The 21684-nt window shown below is 39.3% G+C and overlaps 1 protein-coding gene across 6 annotated transcripts in view; it reads right to left on the bottom strand.

Moving 5' to 3' along the window:
* The window catches only part of osbpl8 (oxysterol binding protein-like 8), a 99769-nt gene that overhangs the window by 4053 nt on the left and 74032 nt on the right, over positions 1–21684 (bottom strand). For 5 of the 6 annotated variants that reach the window (XM_044342869.1, XM_044342871.1, XM_044342868.1 and 2 more), the window contains 19 exons: positions 16119–16192; positions 14810–14890; positions 14324–14425; positions 13909–14112; positions 12267–12351; positions 10554–10719; positions 10225–10450; positions 9411–9595; positions 7925–8006; positions 7697–7795; positions 7428–7524; positions 7166–7264; positions 6563–6660; positions 5420–5509; positions 4726–4862; positions 4375–4560; positions 2784–2937; positions 619–721; positions 24–129 (listed from right to left, as the gene is read on the bottom strand). In XM_044342869.1, the coding sequence (XP_044198804.1) occupies positions 24–129; positions 619–721; positions 2784–2937; positions 4375–4560; positions 4726–4862; positions 5420–5509; positions 6563–6660; positions 7166–7264; positions 7428–7524; positions 7697–7795; positions 7925–8006; positions 9411–9595; positions 10225–10450; positions 10554–10719; positions 12267–12351; positions 13909–14112; positions 14324–14425; positions 14810–14890; positions 16119–16192 (2374 nt within the window). The remainder of the gene's footprint in view (positions 1–23; positions 130–618; positions 722–2783; positions 2938–4374; positions 4561–4725; positions 4863–5419; positions 5510–6562; positions 6661–7165; positions 7265–7427; positions 7525–7696; positions 7796–7924; positions 8007–9410; positions 9596–10224; positions 10451–10553; positions 10720–12266; positions 12352–13908; positions 14113–14323; positions 14426–14809; positions 14891–16118; positions 16193–21684) is intronic. The other variant, XM_044342870.1, reaches the window with a different exon arrangement.

Below are 21684 nucleotides of genomic sequence, written 5' to 3'. Positions count from 1 at the left end.
AGTGTGAATGATGTTCTTCTCACCTGTTAATGTCCTCCTGCGTCTGCTTTATAGATTCAATGGCACTTTGAAGTTCACTGAGGTCTGCTCCTTTTTTCCTCAGCCGACTGTTATGCTTGCTTTTGTGTCCTGTAACAAAGTATGTTTGAGTGGATGTGAAAGAAGGTTTTTATGACAAAAAATGCTATAGAAACTTGGGGATCACACAGACTCTAAGGTTGTTGGACACTTGAACTGAAGCGTATAAGCAGAGTCGAGTCCCTTCACCAACACCTCTAGAAGAAATCACTAATGACCACCAGAGTGTGCTGTTTATTCACTTTCATAGCCTCTAACATCAGAAGTTGTCCATTGAAAACTCCCACTGAGCAATGATTTGGTGTTTTTGCAGGTTAAAGACTTGTAGGTTATAACACGGTTATATTTGGTTGAAAAGTTAACGATTTTTAAATATCTAGATAACATATAATTGTCGTTTTATAATATTTCAATATGTAGTCAGGACCTACTTCACACTGAAACATAGTGAGTTAAAGAACTAACTGATGTTAGTGTAAAAGAAAACCTTCAATTTTCAGATTTTACCAGTTTGTCATGTGTGTGTGGTTTGTGACTCACGTTCGCTGCCAGATGAGTCTTGGCGGTCGGGTTCGGGTGACGAGCAGCCACTCTCTGGGCTCTTGGGCTTGTCGCTCTTGTGTTTCCTCTTTGGCACCGTTACCTACACACGCCCACACAAACAGTCACACACAAACACACAGAGAGAAACAGGTCAACAAATATGCCGCAAACACCAGCTACAACAAAATTAAAATTACATACTTACTGTATATACAAAGGATACAAAACAGAAATACATACAAGTGTTCAAACACACACGGCCAGAACAAAATGGTGCTTGATGCACACGCACTCTACCTTCGCACACACACACACACACACACACACACACACACACACACACACACACACACACACACACACACACACACACACATTCCCTCACAAACATGGTAGTCAGTGTTGGTGCAGTAATGACAGCAGTAGCAGTACAAGGCATGCTGGTGCATCAGTGAGTCACATCCATTTAAAGCACTCAGGCAAATGACACAAGCTGCGCCTGACATGAACCAAACCTGCCAAGACCCTTTAGTTTACTTCTGATTTAGTTGAAAGGGATTAAATTCTGACTGGATTGCAGCTCTTTTTCTAAAAGCTTCATTTAATGTGATGCGGTTTTGCAGCAGTGAGGTCTTAGTCGGCCAAAAGAGGTTAAACGGTTGATTTAATGTTGGTAGCGTGTGAATATTTCAAGTTTGGCCTGACAAAGACCACAGAATGAAAATGTCCTTTTCAACTATTTTTATCACTCTGGGTGATGTTTTAAAAGAATATTCCTCCCAAGAATGATTTTTCCTTTGTCTACTGTAATAACTCCACTGCTTCAATTTCTTGCAAATTCAAGAGTTGATTGTGTTTAAGCAGGAATAGATGTTAATGCTGTGTAGAGTCATGTAACCAGCAGCTGATCAGAAACTGATACAGAGGCACTGTTTTACTTCTCAGTGCATCATATTTGTAGGATAAAGTTTTACAATAGCTAAACCAAACATTTTTGACGGTGACAGTTACTGATATGAAGAAGAAGAGGCCTGGGGCTCTTGGCAGGTGGTTACTTTGAACACACACACTCCAAAAAAACAAAACAAAAAAAAAAATACATCGACAGACCATTACATGGACTGCACCACAGCAGCCTTCAGCTACTCAACATTACATGAACCAGGAGCAGCTCAGTAGAAGTTTAGACTCAGTGAGTGAACACAAGACACATAGAAACAAATCAAATGGAGATGAGAACAGACACAGGTGAAGGGTGAAGCGACCAGGTGTTGATGGCTGGTGGTTGGTCTGTTGATGTAATGGATGGAGCTGTTCTCTGTTTTGTACTTTGTATGGGAGAAAACTGAGGTGCAAAAAATATATATATATGTATACTGTGTGTATATATATATATACATATCAAAAATGCGAAGCTCACTCCATACTGATATCAGTCTTAGAAGAATACCAATTAAACACTCACAAGGGTTTATTACAGTATCATTTCATTTCACATTGGGCATTTCATTTGCAGCTAGAGATGCTACCTCCACTTTTACTGTAAGGAGATTGTTGGAACACAGTTTAAAAAAGGCAACTTTTTATTGAGTAACATGACAAAAAAAAGTGTCTGCTGGGTTAAATAATGTGTGTTTAAAAATCAAGATTGTTCCAATCCGTTTTCTAAAAGGTGTAAATAAGTGGTAAATGACAGTAAATTGAGTTTAACATCCTTTGCAGACACTCTACCAAGTACTGGGAAAGTGCCTGACAACATTGTGTAGCAGTACGGATATTTGCTGCAGCCTTAATTACTCAGAAACTGACTTGTCCGGAGCCTCCAGGGACAGACTGTCTCAAAATACTGCTGGTGTGGCACATGTAGTCCTTCGTGATGAATTATCAGAGGGAGAAGTGTATTATCTTGTTATCCGCTTACTTCAGCATGCAGTTGGACATAACCTTCCCTCCCATACAGAGAGAACGGCAGGCAAGAAAAGAGCAAAACAGAAGCAGAGAGACAAAGAAACACGGAGCGGAGGCGACGACGGCGGTGGCAGCACAGAGATGTGGACACACAGAGAAGAAGCGACAATGAAGACGGTGCACCGGGTGCTGCGCAGAAGGTGGCTGAGGCGGCGAGATGCTTTTTAAAAAATGTTTTGATCGGGACGACCTACCTGGCACTTGCAATTGTCCCTCCGTGGCCCCTGGTTACTCAGACTAATAAGACTGCCAGAACGTACCATAGGGGTGCGGTGTCGGACCTTGGTCTGGATGCAGCCGTCTTTCTCAAACTGGATCAGGTCATTGAGTGGATCCCATGGCCTCGTGCTGTGGAGGGAGGAGAGACACAGAGACAGAGATGAGAAGACAAGACAGAAAGAACAAAATGGTGAAAATAGTGAGACAGACATAGGTGAAGTATAGGAAAGATGACAGAGACGAACATATACATTAATGCAAGTATCGAATGCAGGAAGAGAGAAAGAGAAAATATGAAATAAAGAAAGAGATAAAGAAACAGAAAGAATGAGAGTAAAGAAAGGCAGTAGATTGACAGTAAATAAAAATATCACAGGGATCACATTATTTCATCTGATATGACTGCATAACATTGATGCTATTAAAAAATGTGGTTGTCTTATCCAACATACAATAATAACTATTTACAGAATCCATTGACTCTCCTGCTGTTATAATAAATCACCACCAGATGGCGCCCTGTCACACTGGTCAATCCAACATGGAAGACTGGGGTAGCAGCTTTGCTTTGAACTAAAGCATCTTATGTTAGAGCTTTGTTATAAGACTTTGTTTTTGAGTCCTGAGGTGGTCTTGGATGTCACTGAATTTAATGCAAGTTCTATAATTCTAATTATAGCGACCGCAGCTTATATTAAAATTACAACTGCAACATTTTTGTATTGCAAGTTTTGCTTTTTGTTTTCTTTAAAAGAAGTACAATGTTTTCAATCCAGTGTTTGACAGAAAGCTGAGCATGGATGTCTCTCTATAGGTTTGGTGAACTGAATATGTTGTTTCAGTTTCTGTGTGTTACAAGATATCCAGGATTTTTATATTGAGTACCCAAGTGTCTTCATGTAATATCAGCTTGACCTTTTTATGGTAATTTCATTGTCAAATGTTTATGAGTTTCTTATTTGTAAGCAGAGCACATTATACTGATATTGTTGGCCGACATTACCTCCTGGTAGATATGTTGTATTGGCACATACTGTATGTCTGCCAAGAAGAGCAAGAAGTTACAGCACATTAATGCCAAAGATATGTTTGTGGTATTTAGAGACAGTGTGTCAATGACACAGTTTGTCCACCACAGAAGAGTGACAAGTTGATTTTTACACTGTAAAATGTCCTACTCAGTACAAATTGAATATTGGTCACAATTCTTTAATAACTTTATTTAAGAGATCTTTTTCAAAAATGTGTTTAAAAAACTATTACAGGCCAAAAATGCAGTTGGTTCTATTAATCAGGTATACTGTAGGACATTCTGCTTTAGCATAGAAAACCTATCAAATGTATTCATAATTAAAACGATTTGGTACTAAGTATGACTTGATTTTTCATTATAACTCTTTGATTTGCAACACTCATTGACTAATAACTGCTGCTGAACCCGTTTCACCTGTTAAAATTCTGTTTGTTTCACCAGATATGAAGTAGTCACCTTTTATTGCCTGTACTTTACTCTATTCTGACTCCAAACCTCATGAGCTCACAGGCAGCAGGAGAACAATCACTCACTCGGCATATCTGTAATGCCACTCTCCAGTGACGGGGTCCTGCTCGAACAGGGCGGGGATCCACTCCTCACATTTGGCTTTCCGCTCGCGGGCTGATTTCCTCTGAACTTCCTCCAGCATGAACTTCTCGTTGGTGGCCTCAGTCTGGTCCTTGTTGTTGATGGCGCGGGTCACATGCTGCCACAGTCTGACAGATGGAGAGAGAACAGGGCCAATAAGTTTAGTTTATCAGAAGGAGAGACGATGAATGGGTGCAACAAAAAAGAGAAATCTGAAAATGAATCAATATGCCAAAAAGTGGCAGACGGTAAATCAGAAGTTACAGCAGATACTGTGATCACAGTCTAGTCACCTTTCTGATTCAAACTCTCCCTGCTCCTCTGGGGGGACAGTGCAGCGGGTCAGACGGCTCTGCCTCAGCTCCGGTGTCGGGTCCCAGAACGTGTCCATCGTCCCTGTCTTCTTGTCGTTGATGAAGATCTCGCTGTCCTGTGTATCAGAAAGTCAAAATGTTCCTATTGATTCTACATCAGCCATGAAGTAACTAAGGAAACAGATGAAAGTGAGGCTGAACCTGAAAGTGAGCACCAGGGTGAAAATAACATTTTTCACAGTGTCTTTGAGACACAGACGTACCTCATTTTCACTCTACATCCCCTTGTCTTCTATTTTAATAACATTTTTTTACTTAAGACTGTAGAGTAACTATAAAGAGCAATGATAAATCGATCAACAGAAAATTAATTGGCATTAATTGAAATTTTTTTGATAGTCAATTGATCATTTCACTTATTTTTCGAGTAAAAATGCCAAATATTCTCTCGTTTCAGCTTTTAAAATGACGGGGTTTACTTCTTTTCTTTGTCATATGACCATAAACTGTATATCTTTGGGTTCTGGACTATTCATCAGACTAAACCACCATCACAGGTGCCAAGAAATTGTGATTGTACTTTTTCCCTCAAAATATTACAACTTTATTTTCAAAATATTAGACTTTTTTCTGTCAGCATGGCTGCAGACAGTCAGTCAGTAGAGGACCTTACCCAGTGTCCTTCCAGTGTAGCCAACACCTCCTTTCCCAGTTTGATCTTTCCAGAGATCTGATTGACACTGTCACTGCTGCCCAGGAATGGCTGGAGGAGAGAGAGAGAGAGAGAGAGAGAGGGAGAGGAGAGACAGGAGGAACAGGAGAGGAAAGAGTAGGATATGGTAGGAAAGGAAATAAAGAGGAGCAAGAGAAGAAGGATATGACAGCGAGCGAAAAACAAAGAAAAGCGTAGAAGTAGAGAAGCGAAGGAAGGGAGAGAGAGGGAATGGACAAAGCAAGTGAAGGATTTAAAGGAGGGGAAGGCAAGGAGAGATACACGTTCATGAACTTTACTTGCTCCAATTACTGCTGCACAAAAAAAAAGCACTGAGCTTTATTACGTGTCATTCTGTCTCCATTTATGGAGACAGCACAATCTTTCCCTTTCAAACAGGGAAAGCTTTCTTCTGCTGATGCAGCAGAATAAATGTGTCATAAGGACAAGATTTCAACTGTAGTTTCCAACTTTTAAAAGATCTTTCTAATGCCACCATATTTTAATTTACGAACATTTTAACAACAAAAGAAAGCTACTACCATCAACTTCCAATTTAGCTTAGATAATTAAAGTTCTTAATCTAAATGTTTCAAACAGGTAAATACTGCAGTACTGCAGCAAAAAGATGTGTCACTGTAGGCTGAAAATAACAATAACTGTAAGAACTGGATTTATTGTTTTGAATTATTGAGATTATGATTCACCCATCACTACTTCAGACTAGTTAAGGACCCAAACATATCCAGATTAGTATTTTAAATGGAAATGTACTGATTGCACTGCTCGTTCTCTCTGACATGTACCTGTCGCTAGGTCATGATGGGATAGCGCAGCATGTGAATCATGGTATGGAGGATGGGATGTTTTTCAGGGCAGGGTGAGGGAGTGGATTGGTGGTGATGGCGCGGGGGAGTGAGACATTCAGAAAAGTCACGTGAGAAACTGTTTTTTTTTAATTTAAAAGAAATAGTCTTAACAGTATTGTATCTCTAAAGGATTTGAGGAGCTCACGTCTAAGAAGTGTAAAGCCAACAAAGGAGTGAAGTTATCTCTATTAATTAAATAAACACACTTATTTTAAACTACAAAACACAGTCATACCTTGAGTTTAAACTCGAGCTGAGCGCTGTAGCCTGTTTTCTCACATGCAATGGTGATCTGACCACCCAGCTCCAGGGTCATGGTGCCGTACAGGATCCCTAGCAGAGTGGAAAAAAGAGAAACGCCAGTCAACACAAACAACTGGAAACTCCAACACATACTCAAAATTTATGACTGGGTTGTATGATATTCTGTCTTTTTCCAACAGAGCTGACACTCCAAAGAAAAAAGTATCAACTAGATTAAAAGTAAATCAAAATGCGGACTCTGAAGTACTCAGAAAAAGTCAAGTATTGGACTAAGTGGACACAAAACTTTCCAAGTAAGCAGCATTAATGTAAAATCTATATCATCTATTATTTCACTGCTGCAATGCAGTTGTTGTTTTAACTCTGCATTCCTCTACTCCGCTTTTAAGTTCTCTGTGAGGCTGTCAGGATGAAAACATCTCAGCAGCGGATCAAACTTGCAATGGAAATTGATGATGCGGCACTAATGCCGACATAGTGGTGCAATCGGTTTCATCTCGGTGAATCTGAGCAACAACACGCAGTTCACATATTGTACAGATTTTACAGCAACATAAACACAAAGCATCCTGACCTTTGCAGTGAGCGTAGGGCATGTTCATCACGTAGTCTTCTCCTCGGTTGAGGAAAGTGAGCCGAGCCTCTCCGTCTAATATGGCTGACAGTGAGTTTCCTACAATGTGGAGGATCATTAGTAGTCAGTGGACAGAAATAATAAAAACCCTCAGCTGGGTACTTTTTAATTAATTTTTTATTAGAGTTTTAAGGTGCCTGGGGGTGACATTAATTGGATTTTAATAATTTGTGTGCGTGTGTGAGTGTGTGTGTGTCCGTACCATAGAACTTGGACTTGGCAAGGATGCTGCCACTGAGGCAGAAACCATCCTTCCTGTTGCTGACATAAAAGGCTGATACTGGAGGATGATGGGATACCTAAAGGAAAACGCACAGTGAATGAGTCAGCTTGAATTTGGCAGAAATGTCAGATCCTTTCACCCTGTACTTGTCCTATGGCTCCAACCCAATACAATATGCTTTATGAGATGTATCTGATACTTTTGGAAAGAGCTGTTCAGATTGCTTTTGCTGAAATCAAAATTATTACCTGTTCTGCGATGTAGAAGGTCTTACTGTTGGTCTTTTGGTGGAGCCACATGCAGCGGTACGTCTCTCCAATAATGGGGTTGTAAGGCTTCTTCAACCCCTGTGGTATAAAAAGCAACATTAAACATGGTTTTAGTGAGATTGTACATGTAAAGCATGTGTATTCTGTGCTTGTGTACTATAACATTAGGTCTGTCGTGGCGTTGAAGATCATGTTCAGCATCCTGACCTTTGGCTTTTTGTAAAACCCGGAGATGTACCACTTCACCACTTTCTTCATCCGGTTGTAAGCGTTCTCTTCAACTGCAGCCCTGAGAGTGAAATATACAAATTTAGACTGGTGCTGCTGTGTAACACAAGCTGTTTAACTCAGCGGGTAGATGATAGTACCATCTGCTATTACAGCATTATCTTGATTATTTTACCAGCTTTTCTATAGTTTTCATCCTGCGGTAAAGTATCCACAGAACATCTTTACAGTAAAGACATCCTGAATGTGTCTTACATTCTTCAGTGAAAGCATCCATATGTCACATTATATATAGGACAGTCAGTCATTGAACTTAAAAGTATAAATACCGACTGCACACACAAGAAATCACTGATTCACTTGTGAAATAAAATAAAATATGAATATGGAGGTTGAATACAGAGTAAAAAAGTGGTGAGAACAAATGGGAAAACACATATATCTTATTGCTGAAAAAAGAATAAGACTACATCATGACCACTTAAACATTACTAAAACTGTCTGCATGGATTTCTCTAAGAAGACTGACTCTTGTCAACCTGGAGAAAAACTAAAAATTGTTTTAAATTTGACTTGAAAGCCCAATTATTATCACCATTGTCATATTATTGAGATACAATTTATGCAGTATGTTTTAGACGTTATATGGACTTGTGTCTCATATTTAAGAGTCTGCATGAACGGCACCTCCTCCTTTAAACCACTTCATTAAACTCATGGACAGTAGTTGCCGGAGGTGACTGTATTGTCCCATATACAGTAGATGCAGCAAACTTGAACAATCAGCTTTTTCTGTGAGAGCCGCAATACGGTAATTAGGAGCTGTGCTGCATACAACATTACACAACATACACAAAATCAAACTTTAAATATGTCTAAAATCTACTCAGATATGAATTCATGAATTCCGTTTTTAAAGAGTGACTCTAACTTATTAACAAAGTTTTGATACATTTGCTCCAGTTTTTGCTGTTGCAACTGCACTGTATATAAAGTTATTATCTGTTTTATAATGTTGTCCAAATGAGCTAATCCCAGCACATTTACATTGATGTTGTAAAAATATAAATATGCACTGGTGTGCATTATCACATAAATAAATACAATGTTTCTTTAACATGACAGTTTCTAAAAAAAAAAACCCTTAAGTTGCAACATTTTTGCACTTACCTATTTTTTTCTCATTTTCAAGTCAGACAGTCTCAAAATAGAAATATATTTGTCTTTTATATATATATATATAAGGTGCTATCTAAGCACTGCAACATCATGTCCTTACTATCAAGAGCCTGGTGCCTTAAGTCAGCAGTTTAGAGACTCTTTATTCAGTTTTCAAGGACTTTCAAGCAATTTCATACTGATGTAGCACCCCTTCGGAGGGTAAAAATGACCTTAGTTTGGGAAGTCTGTTAAATGACAGTGAGTTCAATCTAAAAAGGACAAACAGGAAATGGAAGGTTCTTACTCTGATAGGAAGTCTGCATGGTAGTAGTAGTCAGAGAGTTTGTCCAGAAAGGACCTTGGCTCCAGGATGAATGTGGGCAGCACCACCTTGGACAGATCCATGCCGGGCCGCACCTGCTTCAGCAGAGTCCATATCAGAGATTTATTCTCCTCTGACACCGTCTCTGTCTGGGCAGCCTCACCAGCCTGGAGAAGGAGACATGTACAATGGTAGAGAGGTTATATCTTTTTCTTATTCATGTACCAGTGTCCACATGCTCAAATTTAAGGTGGCTGTTTGTGCAAAAGGACGTTTTAAAGGACGACTCCATTTGCATTTTTTCCTGTGTTGTTCAAATGGAAACGTCCAGTTAGAGTGCTGATGCCCCCACAACTTACACACACAAGTAGTTTGCAGTGTCTTCCTAACATACTCACTTGCTGTAAGACCATGAAAAATTGTCCAGATATACTACGAGTGATGTCGCAGCGCTGAGTGTTTAATTAGTGAGCTGTCAAACTCAGATTTCATCAGTATGGAAAAGCACATTAGCACTTTAACACTAGTCATCACACCGTTGCAGTCCCTTGCAGATACCCATGCACACCAACCCACACAGAAAGTGATCAAAGCCTGTCCACATTACAGTTTTCTTAATAGCCCCAGCAGAGGAACATGCTAATTTGTCCTCATTATGCAGAAAACCTTAAGCTGAGAAGTTTTTATTCAAGCCAAAGATGAAAATGGTTGCAAGAAAACCCATGAAATTATGACATACTGCTGCAATCACACTTCATCTACAATGTTTTTTTATTAAAAGGTCTTTGTTCCCTACCTCTCCCAGTTCCTCGTGGGACTGTTCCAGGTACGGGGTTTCCCGCAGATGTTCGTTAGGGTCCAGGTCGATGTATGAGTCGTCTTGACGCTCTGATGTGTCGCTGTCGCTCTCCTCACTCTTCTCCAGGCCTTCTGGGTCTGACTCCTCGTGGTCCTGCTCTCCCTCTCTGTCTGACTTGTCAGAGTACAGGTCCGGGTCTTTCAAATGGTCACTGTCATTGAACCTGGAGGAAGGGAGGATTGGCTGGTAAGATGTTTACTACACCAAATAATGACAAAGAGCAAGAAGCTTGACTTTAACAAAGATGGAGCATATTTGCTACTCACTGGAAACCGTGTATGTTGTGGGCTCGGAGGAGGCTGTAGAAATTAATGGAGTGTTCTCCTCCAGTGGCTACGGTGCTCATGTCCTCCTTCCCCTCACGGATCATGGTCCTCTTCAATAGGCTGGAGCACTTCAGGGCCAGCTCTAAGGCATCCATCCAGCATCGGCCTGGAGAGGAGATTTAGATTTAACACTTGGCTAAAGACAGCTAAAGGGCTGGAAATTCATATTGACCATTAGTTTATTAATCATTCTTTCATAATGAACAAAAACTGTTCAGGTTGTTTAAGTGTTTTTTGAAAGTGATTTTGGTTCTGGGCCCTATGATCCTGGTACTATTCCTGGACTAGTTCTGAATGATCCTTTAATTTTGACAATTACAATGAAGTCTTGAAAAGTCTTTAGCATGCTTGGTGCAGGAGCAAAATATTCAGGGGGGGTTTTTATTGGGCTTTTAAAGGCAATATAAAGTACTTAAAATGTACATATCAAATGAAGATAGTGGAAAAAATGAGCAGACAGTAATTATTGTGCATTACAATATGTAGAGAATAGGAAATGGCTTTTTGGACATGGCTTCTGTTTGACTGTTCCAGCACCACGGACAGAGACTCAGAGTGGGAGAGACTGGATTGGATGTTTCAGCACCATGGACAGAGAAACAAGGACAGATGGCTGTGTCATAAACCATCCGCTCATTAGTTCACTTTTCACTTACTCACTATCGAGAATTCAATGTAGAGGACAACTATTAAACCATTTTGAATAATATATTATGTTATTATATTATTATTATAGATTTTTTTGCTAGCTCTGGTTGTGGGCTGTATTTCATTTCAATTAGTACAAGACAGTAATACAATATTATTATGACTAAAAAAAGACAAATGACTGACAAGATAACAAGAAATCAGTGTACAGGAATGTATTATTGCACAAATGATTAAATTATCAGTGCCAACACTGGTGAGAAATAAGAAAAAGAAAAAACATCAGTACACTTAAGTGAAGTAACAAGTGGTTCTGGGTATAAGTTGGGCAGTTGGATGTTCTACTTTAGAGCTGCAATGAAATGAAAATATGAACATTTGCTGGTTGCAGCTTCTCAAATGTGAAGATTTGAGGTTTTTCTGTGTCACACATGACAGTAGACTGAATATCTTTGAATTTTGGACTGATGACCAGACAAAATCAGACATTTGATCATGACATGCCATGCCATCATGACATTCACTGTTTTCTGAAATTTTATAAACACAATGAGATTGAGAAAATATTCAACAGATTAATGGATAATGAAAATAATCGTTAGTTGCAGCAAAATTCTATTTGCAGTATGAACAAGTGTGTGTGTGTGACCGTGTGTGCGTAGGGCTGTGGATCGCCATTATTTTGTGTGCTGGAGTGTTTAAGGGTTGAAGAAAGAGAGAGAAAGAGACTGTCTGTTGAAGGATTGTACTGTATATTCAAACAAGGTGTCTGCAGTGGGTACTAACTTTCTTTTATACCCCTAACCCTAACTGTTCATGTTTATGCACCATTTATCACCATACAGACATGAGTGGTCGATTTTCTCATCTAAAACTATAAATAGAAATATAATAATAAAACTTATACCAGTGTTATGCCAATTTATGGGTTTATATCTCCCACTCAATGCAATCTGCTGCTGACAAAACAAATAGTTTAAGCGTGAATGACAGCTTGTCTCTTACCATCAGACTCAGAAGCAGCACGGAAGATGAGGTGGCTGCTGGGTAACGGCTGTGTGATGGAGCCCACTGCTTCTCCTTTAGGACCCTGTAGACGAAAGGGAGGAGACAGATGTTACACAACAGGCTCAGTGTTAAAGGCTCAGGTGGGTGTTATTTCCCAGTCAGTGTCTGGATTGCGCATTAGTCATTTTGATCTTTGTCTCTTTTCTTTTGAGATGGTTTTATGAGCTCCTTTGTGATTTCTTCATTCCACCCGCAGAGGTTGTATTCTTTTTTTCATTTTTTAATCATTTTTATTTGCAAGTAGAGGAAGTATAGACTCCCCAGTATGTTATTATGCAGATGAGCTATGAGAGAGGACAGAGGGGACGGAAACTAAATGAGTGAAGTGTTTGTTTTGATAGTGAAGAGCACGATGGAGAGAGTAAGAACGCTGTGATTGAAAACACTGACAACTAATTGTGATTTGAGTCTTTTCATAACGCTAACAAAAGGGAAAACACTTGAAATGCGAGGTCAGTGATGAATACCAAATCACAGTTGGAGTGGACTTATGAACAAAGCTAAAAAACAGGAACAAATGGACAATGTGTGCTGCCAAATACGAAAATGGCTGGCTGGACGCATTGTTTTCTGTGTGTCCTAAATGAAACAAGGATGAGCTCTTAATTATACAGTTTAACATCCACATCAGTTTCACCTTTTAATTTAACTGCTGGGCACAAAGGATTTGGTTTTTCGTGGAAGATCCTCTTCCATTAAGTGTCTGTTTTTGTTCGTTTTGTTTTTGTTCATCACCGGAGAGCAAAACAGGCTGCATTCAATACACTCATCTGCTTAACAAACCACTGCTATCCACTTAACAATCCATTATGATTAAATCTGGGACGTGATTAATATAAGACAACTGAGGTCATGGGTGGCAGATTTAACACCATTATTAAAGGGTCACTTGATGTAACACATGAAGTTCAGTTTACTAATCACAAGGAGTGCTACTCTGTCTGTGAACAGATGTCTCGTGTGGCCCCAAAGTGAGCTTTCTAAAGTTTAAAAAATAATATGTATTTTTTGCATTTAAGAGGCAGATACCTAGTTTCATTATGGGAGATGTAGGATCCAGCAAGTCAACTTTACTTTAAAGTGCAATACTACATTGCTGGAGTTATTACTTTATGGAATTTTCTGTGAGAAAAGAAAAAAACTGAAGTCTTTCTGTCTGCATTTACTATTCTATTTCATCTTTTTCAAGCCTTTGATGTATTCACATTGGTACCTTTTACTCTGATGGCTTAACCCTCTGTTCTTTGCTTCTGTAACCAACTACAGGTCCTCTTCAACTGCTCAGTCCTGAGCAGTTTCAAGTTTCCATGACGTTTCTATTCCTTTCTGTAAGTCAGCCCACTTCCATTGCCTGTAAATGTTTGTCCTTACTTGTTTGTTAATGTTAACAGGTGAACAGTCTTATTAACTAATTAAATAAATACCAGAAAAAAAGTTGAGAAACAGAATCTGTGACAATAATTATTTGTCTAAGAAATTCCTCTATTCTTTTATGTCCCCCAGTGTAGGATACACCAACTCAACGCTCCATGGTATTATTGATAATATTGTATTCCTGTATCTTAAGGTATATTCTGACCTTGACGGCCCAGATGGACTGCTCCAGCGGGTGAAAGAGCTTGAAGCAGAAGCCGTCCTTCTTGGAGGGCCTCTCGATCAGCTCGCAGGCGTTGAGCAGCACGGTTCCCACCCACTGACCGTTTTTGTGAGTTTTGTAGATGAGCAGGACACCTGGTTTCAGCACGCACCACAGCTTGGTCCAGCTCTTCAGAGTGCCACGGATCTGGAGACACCAATTACAGATTCATGTCAGAGAGCTGAAGGCTTCGTATTACTAAAATTACCTTCTGTATTATATTGTGTGAGGAGTTTGAGGATTTTGGGGTATAATATTCAAAGTGTATTGGTTTGTTTCTTTTGGCCAGGTGGAAAACAATTTAAACATGTGCATTATATAAGCACACAAGCTTAAAACGTGTGGTTGACGTTCCCACCTTTAGCCAGTCGGCCATGACGATGACAGAAGGATCAGTGATGGTGCTGAGCAGCTCCTTGGTTGCCCTCTTCTTTTCTTCCCTGTAGTTTTTCTTCTGCACCTACAGGGAGAGCACAGAGAGACGGACTATGCCTTAGAACAACTGTGAATATTAATATTCCACACTTGGTTCGTGACTGAATTACATATGGCAGCAAATAATAAGACTGGGATCACACTCCTTAGTGTCTTTGTTAAAGCAGCACCTGGTGCCTTCTCACTGTATCTCACCACCCTGATATTTAATATATCCTGGTGACACTGATGCACGACAGTAAAATTATGACTCACAAAGTTAACACAGTGTAAAATGTCAGTCCCTGACAAGCATCAGCGATTACGCCATACATAACACTCTCCATTTAAGGGTATTTTAACTTATTATTCCTGCCTTGATAATTAGTATCTGGATACATAAGACTTAAACAGACTTAAGATCACTTACCTTGAGGGACTCTTTTTTGGTGAGCTTTCCTCCAGACGCCGACACATCCTTGTCTGAGCCATTGTACAGCTTGGTTTCAGACTGTGAATGCACGATAAGCAGGGGTTTAATTGCAAAAACGTTGAAGACATCAATATCCCTCAACTTGAGACAAATCTGAAAAATCTGAATATTTATCTGAAAAACACAACTCTTGACTCTCAGACAATACATGTCTGTTCATTATAGCCATAAATATCCTGTGTGGATTTGTGCCCGGTCTATTTAACAATAATCCGTACTAATAGTTGTCTTTATTGTTGGTGATTCAGGAATTGTGGCTTGTTTTCCTGCTGCACTCTGTGCAAGCTGTTCTGGATAAGAACATCCACTAAATGACTAAGTGCAATCTAGGCTACAAAGTGTTCCCTCTTAATGACAAATCCACTTCCACTAATAGTGCAATTAACTGAGTCAACAGGAAGAAATATGACACATAACATTAGATGTTTTATAATAACATTAGCAGATTGTCATTGTTTCCATGCCTTTCCTTTTCCTCTGAAACTCAATTGCTTCTACGGTAACCCAAACTTAGCTCGTTTAGCCGAATGAAGCCTATAAATGCCAGTGCAGTTGTGTCTCTGCCAGCTTTCTGCACAAGCCAATTGGAGGGATGTATAGGGAACCTAAAGCAGGGCTACTTAAGGCCTTAAACACCCACAGGCAGGGACGGAGAAAGACTGAAGGTACATGATACTCATTATCATGTACCTTCAGTCTTTCTCCGTTTCCATTGAAGCTAAAATCTTCTCTTCCGTGTCCTATGGCTGAGACCGCATCGAGTCAGATTAATTAAAGTCCACAGATAAGGATTCATCCAAATCTTGCTTTTGGGAAGCCTTGGTGAGAGAGAATCATATGCCTTCATACTACTACACAATCATAACAAAATATTTAATAGGATTCCTGTCCGATGCAAGCGTTTCCGCTGTGACTCAGACGCCCACGTTTGCACTGACAGACGTGTTTGATGTGGACAGATAACTAGCTGGGCCTCCTCCACACTCACTCACTTGAAAGAGGGGCTGAGTTTGATTTTTTCTTGTTAAATGTTTGATGTGTACAGTGTATATGATATGTGAGTCATCTCAATGTAGGCTATCTGACGCCTGAGGCCAGACTGGGAAAGAGAGAGAAGACATGCAGTAATTCCCATATTCTCTGGTCTCATTACAACACAGACACCAAAGCACCCAGTCAGTTCTACCCACCAATCACAGCACATAAACTGATGGGAGTGTTGTTTTTTTTTGTTGTGTTTTTTTACCTTGCTCTTAGATATGGAATGTGAGTCCTCTTTCAAAGGCAGAGGCAAGAGGTCCTCCTTCCCTCTCTCGAAACCTGCAACAAAAAACACAACCGTTTAAGGAAATGCTCGGTCCATCAATGTGTCTCTCCATATCAGGAAATTATGTTTTTTTTTTTTATTCTCCAGGCAACCGATCTCATTCCAGTCGGTTACCAAGCTGCTGTGGATTCAGACAGACCCGGTGCCATGGGCGGCTGCCAAGGGGCCAAAACAAAACAGGACTTCATTACAAGTTTCTATCAGGCCTCCAGTTAAAAAAAAAGAAAAAAAAAAAGAAAGTGTTTTTCACAAAAATAATGGTAAGTGGTAAATGGGCTTTTCTAGTCTTCAGAACACTCAAAGCATTTTACACTGCATGCCAACCTTCACTCATTCACACACACACACATTCATACACTGATGGAAGAGGCTACCTGCTCATCAGGAGGAGTTTATAATGTACATTTACACAAACACACGCACACACTCTGATGACACAGCCTACAGGAGCAATTTGGAGTTCAGTATGTTTCCCAAGGACACTTTGACAGGTGGATTGGAGGAGCTGGGGATTGAACCGCAAATCGATTAGTGGACGACCTGCTCTACCTCTTAGCCACAGCCGCCCCCAAAGACAGTATGAACAGGCAGCACGGAGAAGAGAATGAATCACCAGGCCTCAAGAAGTTGGATTAGTGCACATCTTTTCTTTTTAAAACCAAATAGGCACACTTAAATTGTGATACAGTGCTCATTTTTCCAAGTTGATATGTGTGAAGAATGGAACGGAAAACCAAGACCCAGGTCTGTAATATGGAAAATGAATAGGTTTTAATTAAGTGGTGGATGCTTTTGAGGAGAAGGAGCAGAAAAAATGACTTGGTTCAAGGTGAGACAGCTCAGTCACCTTATAGTTTACAATAAGAAATTAAATGTATAAAACTCAGAACGTGCCCTGTCTTTGCTCTTCTCTCTTTACAGCTCCACCGGGTTTGCCTTCAAATCCTTGCTCTACCAACAGGTCAGGGTGTATGTTCAGAAGTTCTAAACCAAATATATGTTGCTTACTTTATATTTTACAGTTTGCTCTAGTGCTAAGACAGAAAGTGACAGAAAGACAGCAATTTTGATAATCGACTAAAGGTCATTTATCAGCCAAAAATACCAAACATTCTCTTGTTCCAGCTTCTCCACTGAAGATTTGCTGCTTTTCTCTGTTATACATCATTGTGAATTGAAAATCATAAATTGTTAGATTGGGCTCTGGGAACTTATAGGTATTTTCCACAGTCTTTTAACATGATATATAATTAGGGATTAATCAATTAATTAATAAAACAATAAATAGATTAAATGAGAAATATGCTGATTGATGAGATCCGTAGCAAATGGATATCAGATGTGTTTGAAAACAGTTGCAGGGACATGCAAATGTCTGAGTAGGCAACTAGAATCTCATTATGTAATGTCAGTCACGGGAGCAGACTGTCCTCCTAAGCAATTGAAAACCAGCCACAGAATCTTGATGGCAACAAGCTGGCGCCTGAGCTCAAAAGTTAGATAAGTGGGCTGGTGAAAGGAGATACCTGGCTTAAATCCACAGTTTGGCAGGGACAGAGTGGGTGTGGAAGGTAATTTGGAAATAAAGAACATCATCAAAAACATCATTTAGTGAGACACTTAACCTTAAGTGCTCTGGTGGCTGAAGGGACTGTGTATTTCTGAATATGTGAAACAGGATAATGCTGAAAATGTGCATTAACACAGAGTCAGTTCCAACCTAAGAAGGAAGAGATTCACTGTTCTTCATTTGAGCTCCACCTCTCCATTTCTAATCTTTATTAGTGAGCTTATTTCAGACCAATCAGTGTTGCGAATCCAGCTGCCTCGCAAGGTAAATCAGTGATAGACAGATGGTTCATCCAATCACGTGCCGAGTATTTTTTTTTGAAGAGTTGGCCCTTTTCCAAACAGTTTCCATGGACGACTTCTCAGATGGTTCTGTGTAACAAACCATCTGGTGCGTCAGGTTACTAGTTGCCTACCAATTAGTCTAACCTCAGCAACAGATTCCCCGCTGGGATCCTGGCGGCTGGTGACACCGGTGGTCTCAAAGTGAGAGGCAGTAAATATTTGATAGTTTCCGTCTCCTATCCACAGGCCATCAGTTTTCAGCCATGAGAGGGAAGGAATTGCTTCTGAGGTTCATTACCAAAAGAGATATTTATCATTGCAAAAAGGATGACACCATATTTCACTGACAATTTGCTTTAGAGTTTCATTTTCTGCTGCAGACAAATCATCATGGATCATAAATTCTTAAATGACTATTGTTAAAGAAAACTCAAGTTTCAAACTCCACATTTGGATACTTCTAATAACAACAATATGATGTTCAGTGAATTCCTGGAATGACTTGTTTTATTCACTTATTATTAACCCGTCTTCATCTACCCTGCTTCTTCAATTTTCTGTTATGCATTTCAACAACCCTTCCTGTGTTGCTGCAGGTGTTTTATGTATACATAGAGAAAGCAATATTTGTGATAGCGACAGTAAAGAGCTTCCAGTGAAACACAGTTCTGTCTTGATCATTGAAAGTCTGGACAAAATGGTGACACTAGACACAATATATTACCCAAATTAAGTCAGCATACTAAAAAACACTTAGATTTTTCAACACTGTTCTGCCATTTAACTACGTTGAAGGACTGTCTATGTTTGGCTATTTATATGTGAAAAGAAGACAAGTGCAAACATTTTGCAAGTAGAAATGGAAGGTACAATAGTGTCTTTGTGCTTCATAAGTAGTATTTTCTAGCTTGTTAACAGGAACTTTTCATGGCTTGAAACATATCATTCCTCTTTTTTTCTACAAGCAATAGCTCTCGGGAATGGAACAAAGAGTGCAGAAGGTCAACAACCATGCTGTACAAGTGCTACTTGAGCAAGAGTTAAATGTATACATGCATTTTTGTTTGAGAACACTTCAGCAGGTTGAATGATTGTTGCAGTGAAAGCATACTATCTATGTGTCTTTCTTGTATCTTTCCATCCAGCTGATTGCATCCAATGCCAGAGCTACACAATATTAGCCTGAATTTGCTTAAGTTCCAATAATAAAACAGTGATATACAGCCAGAAATCATGCCATGTAATTGTTTTTTGTTGCCTTATCAGTGCTGCCTTCTGTTTAATACAGATCCAGTTTCAGTGATCCCATCGGACCATCTGCGCCCACTTGACAGACGCATCTCCATGTCAACTTCAGCAGGAAAACAACTCAAGGGCAATTCACCCACTATAGCAAGCCACAAGAGGATACATGAGTCATAATCTCCTTCCCTCAATTTCAATTTATAGGGAGGAAACTGAAGATCATAATAGAATTAAGTTAATTAAAATATATATATATAATTAAAATATGTACATATATATATTATTTAAGAGAGGCAAAGCACCATCAAACCTGAAACTGAATCAAATCTATTGATAAAAGCCCAACTTAAAGAATGAACTTATTATTTACAATCAAGCAGTCTGACTAAATTAATGTGGTCTGTGATGAAGTGTCCCATTTCAATTTGAGACACCTTATTGGTGTCACTCCTATGCCCTGTTAAAACCTATGTTCAGAGACCTGAACACACACACACACACACATACACATGTGACAGAATCATTTCATTATGGTAGAAGGAGCTAGACAGATAAGGCTTGAGGCGGCTTATTAACTCATTACAGCTGAAGTTGAGCTTTAGATGGAAAAACAAAATCACTCAAATTTAATTTGTCTATGTGTCTAAAATAAGGAAGGAAACATTATGTACAAAAGTGGTCATTGCTATCCAAAAATTTGAAAATCATGTGCAGTCAGTGTTTTCAAGTGTCAGTTTTATCAACATGTACCTTATTTTGGAAGCACACACTTAAACTGAAGTTTCTTTCATTACTAGAAAACACTTCTAAAATGGTCCAGCAGGTTATAAGGTATCGTTCATGAGTAATGTTAATCCTAATTAGCCCACATGAACCATTTTTGGATTATGCAATATGTCAACTTCAATACTTAGACTTAGAAGCGGGCTTTGTACCACAGAAAGATTTTGATAAGCCCTCTTCCTCCTAAGGACAATGGCAGACGAGGGAGGCAAATCGTCGTGTGAAACCACCAGAGGATTTAAGGTACAGAGGGTTTTAGTGGTGTGCATTTCACAGAAAAGTGTGTGAGCGGGTTGTGATTTTCAAAAAGGCAGGCATAGTACATTGTTTTTCACAAAATTATGGATTTTTCTTCACACCATTTTCGGCGCTGACGCTGTTTGACTTACTGTAAGAGGCTGATAAATAGACTGTGAATATCTTTTAGCTGTTGAATGTGTCCAGTGAAGTCTGCTCTAGTATATTAATATGTATTTACACAGTACTTATCAAAGCAGTGTTACAAGAAGCATTCTGTGTTTTATACTGATATTAAAATTAAACGTTTTTTTAGACCTACAAGAGCAAAGATCAGCTGGCAAGATTTTTTTTGTTTTTGTTTTTTGATCCTATGTCAAAGATCATGGTGACACTGTTGACAGATGCCGCAGGGGCCGGCTAAAGTCAGAGCCCAGTCTACCAAACCGAGACTTTTCACATCTGCTTTATTTTGTGGCCTGGTAGAGACAAGAGGTGGACGTGTGCTAATGAGCTAATCTAAAATCAGTATCTTCTGATGCAGTGTTATCAGATCATTATGGCATTTTGGCAGCCAACTACTTGTAATTTTTGTAACTTAGGAATTCAAGACTGATCTTTGATCTACAGTAAAATTTTACATTTTTTTCCGCATTTATCTGACATTCCTATCCGCAATTACTCCCCATAAATGAGGTGACCCATAGTAGCAGTTTTATGCCCAAATTTAATATACTACAACCATCATTTGCAGCCAAAATCCCAACCACTCTACTTCAGTTTTTATGTTATTTGTTTCCTCATTCCATATATAACTTTCTTATTTGTATCTGAAATGTCTTAACTTCACATAGGTCTTTTAGTCTGCACTGCACAATATACATTGTACGTATTTTCATGACATTCTGTGTGGAAATGTGCTAAATCTAACCCTTGCTGTATGAGAATTAATGTCAGGGAGTACATGTGAGTGTGTCTGTGTGTATGGCTGAAGTAGTAGGCGGATCACGCCCCACTGCAGGCTGACTAGGGCTTTTTCCTTTGAGAAAAAAAAAATGGAGCTGCAGTGATCTCACTCTGCATCAAAGATCATAGACAGAAAGAGAGGCATAACAGTAAAGACAGAGAAAAGAGAAAGAGAGAGAGAGGAAGAGCTGTATGCTGCTACATTCAATGTCTTTCCACATTAATGTTCTGCCTCACAAAATGAATAGAGTCTGAGTCACCAAACACCTACATCCCACCAACTGCAGACGCAAAGACAGAGGTAAGAGAAAAATCATGATAAACACACTTCACTCCTAATCAAACTGTCTGTTTTTTATTTAATTGAACAATTTTCATGATTGACTGTGTCCTCTATCAA

Source organism: Thunnus albacares, chromosome 23 (assembly GCF_914725855.1).
Source record: "Thunnus albacares chromosome 23, fThuAlb1.1, whole genome shotgun sequence".
Lineage (NCBI taxonomy): Eukaryota > Metazoa > Chordata > Actinopteri > Scombriformes > Scombridae > Thunnus > Thunnus albacares.
This window is presented reverse-complemented; position numbering and strand designations above follow the sequence as displayed.